This window comes from Notolabrus celidotus, chromosome 22, assembly GCF_009762535.1.
Source record: "Notolabrus celidotus isolate fNotCel1 chromosome 22, fNotCel1.pri, whole genome shotgun sequence".
NCBI lineage: Eukaryota > Metazoa > Chordata > Actinopteri > Labriformes > Labridae > Notolabrus > Notolabrus celidotus.
Window position 1 is genome coordinate 2,209,513 of NC_048293.1, and position 15,635 is coordinate 2,225,147.

Here is a 15,635-nt window from a genome sequence, read left to right on the forward strand (position 1 = left end):
AAACATGGTGGTGTGAACCTGATGCTTTGGGGGTGTTTATCAGCCAATGTACCAGGGAACCTAATCAAAGTAAACAGCACCATGAAAAAGCACAATACATCAAGATTCTCAACAACAACATCAAGCAGTCTGCAGAGAAACTTGGCCTTGGGCACCAGTGGACATTTCAGCACGACAACGACCCAAAACACACAGCAGAAGAGGTGAAGAAATGGTTAGCGGACAAAAACATGAACGTTTTGCAGTGGTCCAGCCAGAGTCCTGACTTGAATCCAATTGAGAATCTGTGGAGGGAGCTAAAGATCAGGGTGATAACAAGGAGACCCTCCAACCTGAAAGACATGGAGCTCATCGCTAACGATGAATGGGCAAAAATACCAGTGGAGACATGCAAAATGCTGGTCAGCAATTATAGGAAGCGTTTGATTGCTGTAAATAGCCAATAAAGGCTTTTCTATTGATTATTGAAAGGGGTATGAATAATTTTGGACATGCCACTTTTTGTTCAAATATAAATAAAGGCTAAGAAATATTTTTTTCCACAATGATGCCTCTTGTACATAGTCTTATTACCTTCTGGGAGACACCTGTGTCATTTCCAATCAAGAAAAAATGTACTGGTTGTATAAAAGTAACTTTAAGTCAAAATTTGCCAGGGGTATGAATAATATCGGGCTTAAAGGCTGATTTATACTTCTGCGTTGAATCAACGGCGTACCCTACGCCGTAGGTCCGCGTAGCTCCCGTACCTACGCCGAGGCCTACGCACGTAGCTGACGTGCACCTCCTCCAAAATGTAACTCCCCGTAGAGCCAACGCGGACCGCAAGCCCTGTGATTGGTCCGCTCGGCGGCTTTGTCTTTCCCGCATTTACAACACTTCTGGGATCCCGGACATCGGCCGTGTAATTTAATCTCCTCCTCTCTGTAGAGCTGTAGAGTAACAGAACACGCTCTGAATCTCTGTGGAAAAGTAAACAGAGATCGTAGCGGGACCGGAAGCAGGCGGCCGGCTATCAGAGAGACCACACTGCCCTCAGGTGTTTCGGCGGAGAATTGCTGCGCGACAGGGACACAACGACGCACAAGTATGTGGGGCTCATGTCCGCGTCAGCCCCTGCTGTGTAGGGGCGACGCAGAAGTATAAATCAGCCTTAAGTGTATGTCTAATCCAGCTGTGATGAGTTCTAGCCTAGACCGGCATCTCATTTTGGCTCTGCCTCTCCTGTCTTCTATTATCTAGCTATAGACTCTTCTTGCTGTGCGTTTGGTGGTGGGGGCTGCTAGGGGCTAGGTGGTAGAGTAGGTAGTATCGATGTTGTCTCTACCTGGAGCTTGCATGTAGGGAGCCTGGGTCTGTTGAATGTTGCAATACAGTAAGGGTTGGGATATTAAATTAGGGTGTTCTGTTAGTGGATATGATGGACAGTGGGAGCTGGAATGGAGGGGGGGGGGGGGCGCTCTGGGACGCCAAAGTTAAATGTTTAGCCTCTCCAAGGGCCTAACTAAGCAAAACATTGGTGAAGGGAGGAGCCCACTTGATAACCCCAGTGATGTGCTGGCTCTCACTGCCCATCTGCTCTTTCTATCTCGGGCTTTGGGGTACCAACAAAGTCATGGGGTAGGGTACTAAACTTATAAGTAAAGGGCATAGTGGGGTGGGTTTCTTCACTGAGCACTCATCCTTTCTTTCAGCACAAGTACCTGGTGTTTATCTGAAATATAGGTGAAGAGAGAGCTGTTAGAACAGAAGAAGAAAGAGTTTGGTGGCTTAAATCTCCTTCGGCTAACATGCTAATGTGTAGAGAAAGTGGACACAGTCCAGTAAAAGAAATAGATGACCGTTGAGAGGTGGAGCCTTAGAGAAATGTGAAATTAAAATGATAATTCAGGCCTTCCTGATTAAATTTGGGCTTTGAATTCTATTTTGCATTAACAGTAATTTGGATGAAAACCAGGGGACAATATTACAAAGTAAGAGGGGCTCATCTTTAATTCACAATTGTACATGGTGGAGTAGCCCAGCTTGAGAAAAGAATACATACTGGTTAGAGAAAGTGCATCTTTGCCTCAGTACAAGGAATTACAAACAGAAAGGTCAGGGGCTCAAACTGCTGTTTGTGTGCTTTCATCACTGTTGTGATTCCTCTGAAGACCTCTTATCCTCTCAACACTCCCCTGATTGTGTTACTGGGATAATTTGTAAGAGTCAAAATATTTTAACACCCAGTGTTTCACCGAACGTAGCAAAGATTAGTAGAACTGTGTGTGTGTTTTCTTCTTCCTGCTCTGTTAATTCACCATCAGAGGGTGCAGAATCTCAAACCGGGCACCCCCAATTTAGATTTATTCTTCAGTGTACAGTTCAGGACCTTTTGTAATTCTGTCTCATAAATAAACTGTGGATACCTCTGCATCAATCTCACAAAGTCAAAGCGTTGTACTGCAGTCAAAAGAGCAGAAATTACTCCTCTACATGGCAGCGAGCCCAACTAACAAGCCCCCCTCCTCCATCACTTCTGCAGCAGCCTGTAAGTTTAAGCTCTCAGCGGGCTCTTGTCTCCTCGCAGAGTCACATCTGAGTGGATTGTCCACCTCAGTGTCCTCTTCAGCCCCGAGCAGCAGGAGGGCGTGAAGGCGTAGTTCTCAGTGCCCCTTCTACTGCTTTCGCAAGGCTCTGCGTCTGAGGGAGTTTTTTAGCCGCTGGCTAGTCGAGGCAGCCGCCCCCAGCGGGTGTGAAAGTCGCCTGAGGAGAGGAGCCGTGCTTTGGAGTCATATCTTTAAAAAGGTCTTGACTGACAGGTGAGGAGGGCACCGTCCTCAAGCTGGACCTAACAAAGCTCCCCTGGCAGCTCTAAATTGGATTCATTTCAGAGTGTCACTGCTCAGTGTACCATCTCTCCTTCTCTCTCTCCACTTCTCTCTCAATTTCTTTGGTGTAAGTCGAAATGCCAGATGCTTATTCTATTTTCTGCCATCTTTCTCTGCTAAGCGTTAGATTTGAGGTGTCTTTGAAGGACGTCTATTTAAACAGCTCTGCAGAATACCATTAAAGAAAAAACATGATACAATATGATGATACAATACAATATAGAACAATACCATATGATACAGTAAGACACGACTCGACACGATACGGTGATACAGTAAAGTCAAATTAAAAAAATTAGAAAATGGTTACGTTGTGTTAAATTAACCTTACATGTTTCCACAGAGAGCGGCCAGTTTGCCTACATGTCATGTCACAAGACGTGTGTTCTTCTTCAACATGCCTCATCTCTCTCCCTCTGAGCAAAACCAGAATCCAAAAACCTGCACCTCCCCCCTCACTCACTCACTCACAACAAGTCTTGTTTGCAGCAACGACATGAAGACTGATTAAGAAAGTTGCAACACTAGCGCAGAAGAGCTGCTGGAAAAAAGGGAAATGGTGGTTCTTTAGACTGGTTACTACTGGTCGTTAAAACCGAAGACTAGATCACTGTGTGCCTACTGGTTTAAGTGCGCTCCATGTACAGAGGTTATAGTTCTTGTTGCAGAGGTCGCTGGTTTGACTCCTAACCACGGCCATATGCTGCATGTCTACCCCCTCTCTCTACTCCCAACATTTCCAGTCTCTCGGTTGTTAGCTCACACAGGCTGTTTTCAAAACGGCCTGCTACATACTGTAGTTGAATTTTATCGTCGTCTTATATATGTGTATGTCAGAATGTTTAACTATTGTATTCTGTCAGTCTAAGTGTCATGTTTAGAGTAACTTGTTTCCTATGTCATCTGTGACGGGCGAGATAGTGTCAGGGTAGTAGTCAAGGTCTCTCCCCCTGCTCCCGTCTTTATCTATGTGTTGTGGCCAAGGGAGAGGTTCCGGTGGCTGGTGGTGAGGCTTTCAGCAGTGAAACTGCCCCCTGGTGGCTGGCTGCAGTATAGGTCAAAAAATTTGTCTCCCCCAGTCAAACTTTAAAAAATAAATACACGTCGTACGAATGTTTCTCACATCCGTATGCTGTGGTTATATGTAGTTAGTATTTGACTGTTTTGTGTTCAAGGCCTCTTTTTCCTGAAAACTTTCTTTTTCGTTATTTATTAGAGGTTAAAAAACGGGGTTTTACTTCCTGTTTCCTTTGATTCACAGCCGCCGTGGAGTGAAACTTCAAAGGACACACAGCGTCTTGTGACGTCAGGCTGTAGGGCGGAGCTTATTACAGTGGCTTCACAGGCTCTGGCTGCACAATGGCGGCGCCCAGGAGAGGGATTTTTTGGCTTCAGAACCGTACAACGGGAAGAGGCGGAGCAACGCTGTCCATTTTTATTTACAGTCTATGGTTGTGGCCGACTTAAGGCTGATTTATACTTCTGCGTCTCCCCTACGCAGCAGGGGCTGACGCGGACTTGAGCCCCACATACTTGTGCGTCAGTGTGTCTGTGTCGCGCAGCAATTCTCCACCAAAACACTAGAGGGCAGTGCGGTCTCTCTGATAGCCGGTCGCCTGCTTCCTGCCCCGCTACGATCTCTGTTTACTTTTCCACAGAGATTCAGAGCGTGTTCTGTTAATCTACAGCTCATACATATTGCTGTTTATCATACAGACATGATTACATGAAGAATAGAGAGGAGGAGATGAAATACAGGGCCGATGTGCGGCCGATGTCCAGGATCCCGGAAGTGTTGTAAATGCGGGAAATACAAAGCCGCCGAGCGGACCAATCACAGAGCTTGAGGTCCGCGTCGGCTCTACAGGGAGTTGCATTTTGGAGGAGGTGCACGTCAGCTACGTGCGTAGGCCTCGGCGTAGGTACGGGAGCTACGCGGACCCCCGGCGTAGGGTACGCCGTTGATTCAACGCAGAAGTATAAATCAGCCTTTACTGTCTCCAGAACCAGAGCACAGGTCGTCTTCCCACTTGTTGTGTTCCTATTGTCCAAACATGTCTATCTAACTTTAGTGTCGTCTTCAGGGGGAATAAATACCATGCCATGGGTTTTGTCTGGCAGAACTGACTTGGCATTGCACTGCACTCTCCTGCCTGTGTACTGTTATGTTATTTCTCCTTGGCCAAGTTCTACATAAACTATTTCAACGTAAGCCGTCAGAGTCTCCTGAGTCTTCTGTGTCCAGTGTCCAGTTTGTTGCTGAATTCCATCACACATACTACCGACTAATGTAGTCTGCACTAGGTACAGCCTACTACATACTGCTTTTGAATTTAGTCTGTGGTATGAGTGTTCTGTTTGATCTGTGTTGCAGTACGCTGGGCCGGACGTCACTGAATTTCAGGTGTGCATTATGGGAAACAGTAGGTGAGGGAGACTGGTCCGATGCATACTGAGAAATCTTCCAGAATCAGGAGACATCGGGGAGTTTTGGCTTACTGCAGATTTTGCTCTTGTTCACTTACTACATACTGCATTTTGGCCAAATCAGTACATACTGCTAGTATAGTAGGCATTTTTGAAAACAGCCACAGACTATGATTGTCAGCCATCCAGCTAGCCTCGTGTGGCTTCTACTGCAGCACAAATTATATCAGAGGAGATGACTGATGAAAACGAAGTATTCTACCAGAACCCCCCAAAAATGTCCTCGCCAATTTGGACATTTTTTGGAGTTCTTATAAAAGACGGGGTGTTTGAGGACCCTCCAGTCTGCAGGAATATGGGCAATATGATATTAAACTCTGGGATAATGACAGTGTGAAATATGATATGAAACAATAAGAAAGTCATCATCATTTGGCACAATAGAGAATGATACGAAATGATAAGATTCAATACTTTGGGATACTTAACTTTGGGTACAAAAGGATACAGTCAGATGTAGTACAATACAATATATTGTGATAGGTTACCACACACAATAACATAAAGTATGATACAGTATAATGTGATGTAAAGATGGTAGTAGTTGATTTATCTCTTTAATTGAAATGTCTGGATTGTAATTTTTGTATTTCATGAAAGGACAGAAGCAGTAAGGCACAAAAACGTGTCACTTTTTCATCCTCCCTGTGTCTCTCACTGTGTTTGAATAATGGATGGAGCTGAATAAAAAAAGACATATTCAATGATTCCTGCAGGATAAATGGAGCACTGTGAAAAGGACATGGTTTTAGTTTTAAAAATAATGACTCATGGGGACTCTGGTGTGGTTTTAGCTCATAAAGAAGCTTGTGATGAGAAAACAGATTGTTTTTTTGTAAGTTCTACTTTAAGTGAATCATTTAAATGATAAAAAGATATATAGACCCAGGGGCTGAATAAGACATGTGCTTGTTATAGATGCAGCTGAGAATTATATGTAAATGTAAAAGAAGTATGAAGGGGAAGATTACATATTTATTCATGGTACATCAAGTGAAAGTAAGAAAAAACAACAAGCCTCCAGAGTCATTATTCCTCCATTAAGACACTTTAACTACCTGTGTCTGGCCTTCAACATCCATGTTTGTGCATGTTATGATGCTTCACTGCTCAAGAGTAAAAGAGAAAGATCTAGAGCTTTACCTGCATGTGCTGCTCTTCTGCATGACCTCAGCCCTGTGGAAGCCAGACAGTTTGCAGAATCCGTCATTGCTGTACACTACAGGCCACTCGACGATCTGGGCGTTTCCCAGGAGGAAGCTGGTCTCTGGAAGATGGACAGGACAGAGGAAGAACATCAGGCTCCAGGCATCAATTATGAAATACTGATAAAAGGCTGCAAAGCTGCTCGGCCTCTGGAGGAGATTACAAAGACATGTACGACTGCCCTGGGTCACGTCTAGTTTGCTCTTTGGCTACTCAACATGTCAACAAATACCGGAGAGACAAAGACATAAAGAAAGATACGCCTTGAGCCTGTCAGGTGGGCTGAGCTAAGGTTACATCAGAGCTACAGCGGCCTTCAAGTGGAGTTATCAGAGTTCTGTGGCTGCTTTGTCTAAATTGCAGCACAGTTCTGTCAAACTCAACTTTTCAATCTATGAGTATGAAGCCTGCTGAGGTCCAAAGGTTTATGACTAGTTTGAAAATGTAGGAACAGCTCCACGGCAGCTAAGCAAGGTCAACGGATCAATCGTGATTGTTGTAGCTGCTGATGACTGGGTACTAGATTTATCATTTGGTCAATAAAATGTCAGAAAGTAGCAAAAAAAAAAATAAGATTGGTGTCTTTGTAAACCTCCATTTCAGCCTCTGTCTGTCTATTTCAGTTACGGTCTCTTTAAGACCCCCCCGGCATTCTGGAACCCAGCACTCCGGTAGCCTCAACCACTGTTGCCATGCTATAAAGTTGTGTTTCACTCTTTTAAATGACAAATCATAAACTATGGCCTTATGTTTTCTGACCCAGAATGGTTGGAAAGTGAGAAACTTGTTGTAGGTCTCAGGTTTCTGCCTGTTAAAGGTGACATATCATGCAAAATGGACTTTTTAATGGTTCTCTACCTGAAATATGTGTCCCTGGCATGTCTACAAACCCCCCGAGAATGAAAAAAATCCATTCTGCCCCTGTTCTGATTTCTCCACCTTTCTGTAAATGTGTGTGAAACGAGCCGTTTCAGACTTCAGTGTTTTTGTTACGTAACAACAATATCCGGTCTGTCACGGAGTCAGAGCTCGGAGCTTGTTCAGCCCATAGACTGTATAAAATAATACTGAATCCCTCCTCCGTTTTTCATTACCTGCACAAATGTGTGCTAACAAGGAGCTTAGGAGGGAGGCATGCTAGTTGTAGGCTGTCTTAATAAACACAAAGGTCGGTTTTACTCCCCACGTCTGCAGATTTGAAGATCTAGTGGATGACTTTTATTTATCATGGATAAGTGCTAGCGCTAGTTAGCATAGCTACATGTCGTAGCTGTAGCTGTGTACCAAGACACACGTCTACATACTGACAAATAAAACAACAAGAAACACTAAATCTGTGACCAATCCTTCAGAAAAGGTCCTGCTGCCTTTCTGGCAGAGGTCGGATTTACTCCCCACGTCTGCAGATTTGAAGATCTAGTGGATGATTTTTATTTGTCATGGATAAGTGCTAGCGCTAATTAGCATAGCTACATAGCTACATGTCCTAGCTGTAGCTGTGTACCAAGACACACGTCGACATACTGACAAATAAAACAACGAGAAACACTAAATCTGTGACCAATCCTTCAGAAAGGTCCTGCTGCAGGCGCCTCTCCGTCAGGATCAGATTCAGAGGGTTGAAGTAATGTGATCTCTGAGCAGCCGTGTATATTCAGCCAACATGTAAACATTAGATCAACATGCTGGACAGCCGAGGCACATCCACTTCCTGAGGGGGCGTGGTCAGAGAGAAAACAGAGTGTTCTGAGGAGGACTGAAGAAGAGGGCTTTTCAGGCAGACCAAAATCTGATTTCAAAGTGTTTTTTTGAGCATAAACTTTAAAGACATGTTTTGGGGACCTCTTAGACCAATATATATTGATGAAAAAAGCGTGATATGTCACCTTTAAAGGAAGTTTGTCCTTGCCACTGTAACTTGCTAAATGCTGCAAAGTGCTCTGCTCATGGTGGATTAAGATGAGATCAGACTGAGTCCTTTCTGTAAGATGGGACTGGATCTTATTCGGTCTTGATGTTGGGTCTTTGTAACTAATAGGACAGAGAGTACGCTCTAGACCTGCTCTGTTCATAAAGCGTCTTGAGATAAGATTTAATAATAGTAATAAGATTAGATTATATCATGCTTATTTGAATTAATTTAGTTAAACCAGTGTTGAAGTACTTGAGTCCAGCACTCAGACTCAAGTTCAACACAAGGTCTGATTTGTAGGACTCGTACCTCAAACATTGATGACTCAGGCTTGAGCATATTTACTGCTTTAGGACTCTGTTTGGGCAACCAATCCCACATTCCCCTCTGCTACTAAAGCACAGCGCAGTCATAAAAGAGAGAAAGCTACAAAGAAAAAGAACTTTTAAACTAAAAGAGGAGAGATTACAGCAGCCAATAACCCTCTGAAAGTACAAGTGGTGAGTTTTAAAGTGTATCAGACTTAAAAGCAAGTCTGAGCCTCTCCTTTAAAAGCTTCAGTCTGCTGCGTGCCCTTTGGATTTAAAGAGCTGAGTGAGACTTACTCAAACAGTCAGTTTGAATCATCTCGACCTCTCTGCTCCTTTCTTTCATGCCAACCAAATACCTACTCTGTTCTTTTATGACGAAAATCTTCTGAAGAATTAAGACTTTTGACCGGATAGTAACCTTCTTTAGATCACTGCCAGTAAGGTTTGAGCAGGTGCCCAACTATCCTCTGAGGAACTGTGTGCAAAGAGCTACAAGAACCAGATCAGATAGATCAGGTTGATCAGATATATGGTCCCCTTTATCAATATCAGATTATATCACATTGGTATCTATTTAAGTAAGCTCAAGTTCAACTTAATTTGAAAAACGTCTCTCTACTTCTAATGCAGGAAAACCAAAATCCTGTCAATTATTTTGTTTTAATTTGCAGATACCTGCTCAAATCAGAGTTTTATTACATCTCTTAAAATATCAGAACCATCCTTAGAGGTCCAACACATAAAATATGTAAGTCATCATATCATTCAAACCCTGAAATATGATCCGTGTGCTTTTTAATAAGAGCTACAGCACAGCAGAGTTTAAAAAGGACACGAGCTGGTCTCCTTTCGGAGCATTTAAGGACTCTCTTACAGTCACAAGTTGACAGTCAGCTGCGCTACAATGAAACCCCAACAGACGTAAGCAACTGAAGTCTCAGATGGAGGTGTCCTTGAAATCCCAAACATGACGACCACAGAAAAAAACACACAAACATATGGACACTTTATAAAGCTTCTTTTTCCTTCAGCTATTTTCAGATTCTACAGGGACAGTTCACCAATGAAGAACCTTTTAAACAGTCCCACTGATATCACATGAACTGTGTTCAATTCTAGATTCTGATTGGTCCAAATCCCTTAACAAAGGTTGATTCATGCTCAACTTGATCACGCACGTCACATCAAATCAATCTGCAGAGAGGAGTTCTGGACATTTCACCTCTGCCTGTTGACACTGTGGCAAATACATTAGTTTATGTTAGCATTCTAAAGTGTTAAACATTGGGTACATCCATCTGTATCAATCAATCATATCTAAACCATGAATCCAGAAATCTTTTTGTTGGGGTTAACTTGTTCATGTCTTCGGTAGCCAGTTATTAAGAGGGACAATGTATATATTGTGAGCATGTGGTTATGCAAATTAGAACCCCAAGCGACAGTAGTTTTAACCTAACAGGATGACACAAGACACCCCCACCCCGCATCAGGGACCTGTTCACCCTGTCAGGATTCTAATTTGCATATGCACCTCTTTACTCACCCCTTACTAATAGTGTTAATCATAATAGAATCCCTACCTAGTTCATGCAACTACTATTCCAGGCACAAACAAACTCAGTGTGTCCTCCGAAAGGTTAAAAAGCATCATCACCTGCCTTAGAAAACGACCAGGAGTATATGCAAGGTAAATACAACATTTTATAAAATAATGAAACTGCCAAAAAAAAGTCCTTCAACGCCGTCCAAATCTGCTGTAAGAGCCTAGTTGGCTTGGCTGCTTGGAATGAATTTTAGGATGAAAAGATGCTGAAACAGCTCCGCCGTTTCGACTATGTGCATGCCCAAAAACATCACAAGCATGTAGCATTTTTCCCACAGTGCACTGTATGTTTACAGCAGGGAGGGGAAGCCATTTAAAACAACATTTAAAATATAGAAACATTGACATTTTTGCAGTGAAACACTAACATGAATTCAGCTCTTTCACTGCAGCTTTTACAGACTGAGGATTTAAACCCGCCAACAGTACATCCATTGATTTCAGCGGTCAGCCAACTGATGAAATAAAAAATAGTTACTGTAATAAAAATGTTCCTGCTGAGGTCAGGGGAAAACTTCTATTATATCAGCAGTGGAGAGTGCAGGCTCGATAATATCTGATTCTTCATAAAACTACCAGTTTGTATCTCCGCCTTCCAAAATCAAACGAGCACGCAGTAGGAAAAACTTAGATGGTATTTCAGGCCATGCGAGTATATTCCAGGAAAGTAAAGTGACCTTTAGTCAAATGTTAATTAAGTGCATGACAGTGCAGCGAAAAAATGGTTAGGTATTTTTGACTACTTGTAGCTACGGCTCCTGAAAATGATCACAGAAAAGTATCTTGTACGGATGAGACGACAATACAAACCACAAGATTATTACTGACATAAATTCAAACTGCCTCAAATCCAAATGCCATTAAATCTGACAAGCAGAGCTGGGCAATGCACAGGGTGTTAAAAAGCAGGTTTTTAAATGAGTATAATCAACACCAAGGACACCAGTAAACAGAGCAAGAACGTTTAAAATACGACGGCCCTCTTTACACGTGGGAATCCTCAGGACTCTGTTTTGGTTCCTCTTCTGTTCTTTGTTGACATGCTCTCAATGGGTCTCTTTAGGCAGCGTTGCATTTCACTGTTTTGTAGATGATACCAAAATATATGTATGCTGCATATATGCTACAGCCCTTGGTTCTTACAACCACTGCTTGTCTAAGATGTGGTTGTAAGCCACTAACTGGTACTGAAGCTCAAGTTAATGGCTACTGCCAGAATGCTATGATGCTCTAATATCGATGTGAACAAGCACAGATGACAGATGGCATCTTGTCACAGGGTGCAGTTTGGCAATATGTTGATCTACAAAATGAAGAAAAAGTTGTACTATGTAGGCATAATCTCCAAAACTGAAAATTGCACCAATACATCAATAACTTGGCAATACTTGGCTTCCATAGCCTTGTAATGTATTTAGTGTGAAATATATAGGGCTGGTCGCGGCTCACTTTTCTCATTCACTGCTCAGATCAAATGAAACTGAAGTGCAGTGCATTATGGGACACACCTCTCTAACAGAACAATCCAGAAAAATATCCCCTTCATCTGCTCTCTCCTCTCTATCCAAAAAATCACTGAAGTACTAGGGAACTTTAATGTTACTTAAATTCATCACTTTCTTATTTGAAGCCTGAAACCGGCCCTCTGCAGCCTCCTGAGTGCCCTTTGGATTAAAGAGCTGACTAAGACTCAATGCAACATAAAAAAATAACTACAGCGTCATCTTGACCTTTTCTGCTCCCCTCTTTCATCACAGCCAATTACTTAGCTGGAGCGGGGTTCGACCATTTAGGCCACATACAGACTGGTACCTGCTTCAAGTGAAATAAAGGAGCCACTGAAACAGCTTTCGGACCAACGAGGGGGTCAAATTCTTTTGAAACCCAGAGATGAGATGAATTAACTCTGATTCAATTATCAAGGAATTATGGGATATATTGCATAAGTCCTTTAGATTTCAGGTTTGATTTACAGCTGAAATGAAAGACCAAAGGGAAACAAATAATCTATTTAAGCAGGGGAAACAAGAGTTTTGATGTTATAGCCATCAGTGAAATCACCATCCACAATCCAAGACAGGATTTTTTTTAAATGAACACACTGAAAGCATCCTTTGGAAACACTGACCCTGACTGGGACTAACACACAGTGCATACAGTATCTCCAAGTACTTTCCTAAAGAACAAATTTGAGGTATCTTATGGGAGAATTTGTTTCAATGCTGCTTTGTTGTAAATTAAACATGACATATATGAAGCTATGATGACTAGATTAATCAAGTATTTAATTGACTGTCAAGGCAGGAAGAGCACAGGTATATACATGTAATAATGACAATGACTCCATCCCATTAAGTGTCCCGCTGAGTCTCCACTGATGTAATTAATTGTCTTGTACTTCTCCTTTTGGGAAATGTGCATCACCAGAGCAAAATATCAAATAAAAGGATCAGTACTGTAATGTCAGTCAGAGTTACATGGGGCGTGTTTGCAGGTTGATTGTGTTCATAAAATTAAACAGGGGGCCAAAAGGAGCCCACGGATCATTTTCTGGACTTTCAAATGGGTAGACCCGGCCCTGCTTGTAAATCAAGAACACTGAAATACAGTTCAATTTCACTTGCTGCCATCAAGTGAAATACTTGTACGTCCATGCATGATTTATGTAAAAAATCTAATGGTATGGTAACTTGAATATATCATCTGTGTGTAAAGTAGATGCTAAATCTCTGTTTTCATACATTGCTGATCTGCTTTGGACTGTTTGGAAGTATCATCTACATTTTAGTTCTCAAACTACATTACATCTAAACTTTTCTGAACATTCCTCACTTTGAGTCTTAAGGTGAAATGTAATCAGAAGCCTTCCAATGCTGCGTCACATAGCTTAATCCCCCCCTGCACCAAGGATTAATTTGTTTTTTCATTATCCGTCTCTCTGTTTGTTTGGGGGGCTGTATTAAAAACCTTATGTGCAGGTTTTCTGTATCTTTGTTTTACCTCTATGTTTATACGGATGGAAAGGTCAGTCAAACGTCTATCCCCTGTAAGCCTCATCCTTGTTCAGAGTCCTGAGATTCCCCAAACGTATGGTCTGCAGAATCTGTTCCCAGGCCACCAAAAGTCTCACATCTCTCTCGAGGTGTTAAGACTCTCACGTTAATTTCGTGTGACTTCTCAGCCAAAAAAACAACAACACTGTAACATCTGCAATCAGTGGCTCTCCAATTAGCGCTAAAACGCCCTTAGGGATTCGCGCAGCAGTCCCCATGCCTGTCCCAGAGGCACAAACACACAAACACACAAACTCACACACACACACGTTTCGAGAACCATCATTTTTTTCTTGACCATATCTCTGAGCACCCACCCAGCCACCCATCCGTGCATCCATCCTGCACCCACATCCACAACCCTGCATGACTTTCATTCCAGCCAATTACTCCGCGGAGTTTTCTGGGAAGACAACACAAAGCAATCAATCTAATCAGAGTTAAGAGCGCGTGCCTCTCAGGCCGGTGCCAAGTCTGGCGCAGTTTACTGCGCAGATTGACCCTGTTAGACAAAATACCAATAATGCTTTCTGAGTAATACAGAACACTTGAAGATGATAAATAAGTGAGCAATAATTCATTATTTACCTCACTTAATTACTTCACAGCCTGCACATTTCTTCATATAAATATAACGTGGCTCCATAATACCACATAGCCTACTGACACATCAGAAGGTTATTTAATTCCAATAACGATCACTCCTTATCGTGACTGGTTATTAAAAATAATGGGATTGGGAAGAGGCGGTTAATTAAGCGATGATGATCAGAGGGCTCCGTCTTTATTGGCTGAGCAGCTGTCATTGTGTATAAACAAAAACTGGCGAGTTAATTGCCTGAATAAACTTTTACACCTTGGTTAAACTATGTTCCTTTCGACAACTCTGCTATGTTGGTGTGAAATAATATTCCCACGTCATTTCTAGATATATCTGATGTTAATGAGTCGCCAGGAGTCTGACACGGAAGAAAAGGTGTGAGGATAAAACGGTGCGTAAACTCCCTGTGAGCATTTTGAGACCAGAGTAAAAAAAACACAAAAACCATCGTTATTACAGAAAAAAAACAGATTTTTTTCATCAAAACTGTAAAACACGTGTCTACCAGATAAATTGTCCCCGTTATACATAAGTTAAATCAGTGAAGCTCTACTTCTTAACATGTAAAACCATAAAAACACAGAAGAGGGGTAAAATCCATCACTGTGAATAAAAGCGGGCACAAAGTGAGATTCTGAGGTTTTCTCCTTCACCAAACCTCCTTGGTTGCACTGATATAGAAACACTGTAATCCAGCAGAGTCCGGGTCCGAGCCGCCTCGTGAAACCCAAAATCCCCCCCTCTCTCTCTCTCTCTCCCTGGCGCGCGGACTCACCGCTTGAACGCCGGACGATGTTCTCCAGGAAAGTGTTCTGCGGTGCCACAAGCCCTCTCTTTCCCCCGGGCATTCTGGTGCGGGCGGGCGGAGCTGGTGTCGGTCCGGGTCTGTGTTGGTGTGTCTGCTGCTCTGTGCTCGGTTCTGACGCTGGCTCTCAGTCGGGCCGATGTAGAAGCTCATTGTAACCGTGCGCTCTGGCTGCTCGGGGCGCACTGAGCCACGGTGGAGGAGCTGCAACCCGCAGCCCGAACGGAGCGCCAGGACGCATGCGTGTCTGCTGCTGGGGGCTCGGTCCTCAAAATGATTGCCTGCTGCATGATGTGTTCATTATTTGTTTAATGAAGCATTTAAGAGGTGAAATGATCACGACGTTTTAATGTCGGTCAAAAAAACATTGAAATAAAATCTGTTAAAAATGGACTTTTGTTTGTCAGTAATTAGAAAAATGAGGATAATACAACAGTAGCCTGCAGAAGGTGTCAGATGAATATCATTTTTCTTAAAACTTTAGATTGTAAATCATGAATATTGACTGTTGCTGGACTGATAGAACTGCAAGTTGAATTACACATAAGCATCTTCACATCTGATCAATGTTAAATGTTAAAAAAGTGATTCTTAATGAACAGAGCTCATTCACTTTTAATAATTATGACAAATTTCAATAGAGATTGAAATAATTTGAAATATGAAACATCAGTAATGGTTGACTTGCTCCTTTTTATAGCACTATAATGCTTTTGATCAGCTTTTGGGTTGCCCGATTGTGAATAACACCTTTCTGTAAGAGAAGAGTCAATAAAGAAAAAGC

The 15,635-nt window shown here is 42.5% G+C and overlaps 1 protein-coding gene across 1 annotated transcript in view; it reads right to left on the reverse strand.

Moving 5' to 3' along the window:
- kcnh5b (potassium voltage-gated channel, subfamily H (eag-related), member 5b) overlaps positions 1 to 15,195 on the reverse strand; it is a 307,105-nt gene extending 291,910 nt beyond the window's left edge. Inside the window, exons 1-2 of the mRNA XM_034675341.1 lie at positions 14,822 to 15,195; positions 6,501 to 6,624 (exon numbers count right to left, since the gene is read on the reverse strand). Of these exons, the coding sequence (XP_034531232.1) occupies positions 6,501 to 6,624; positions 14,822 to 14,894 (197 nt within the window). The 5' untranslated portion in view covers positions 14,895 to 15,195. The remainder of the gene's footprint in view (positions 1 to 6,500; positions 6,625 to 14,821) is intronic.
- Positions 15,196 to 15,635: the final 440 nt, after the last annotated feature.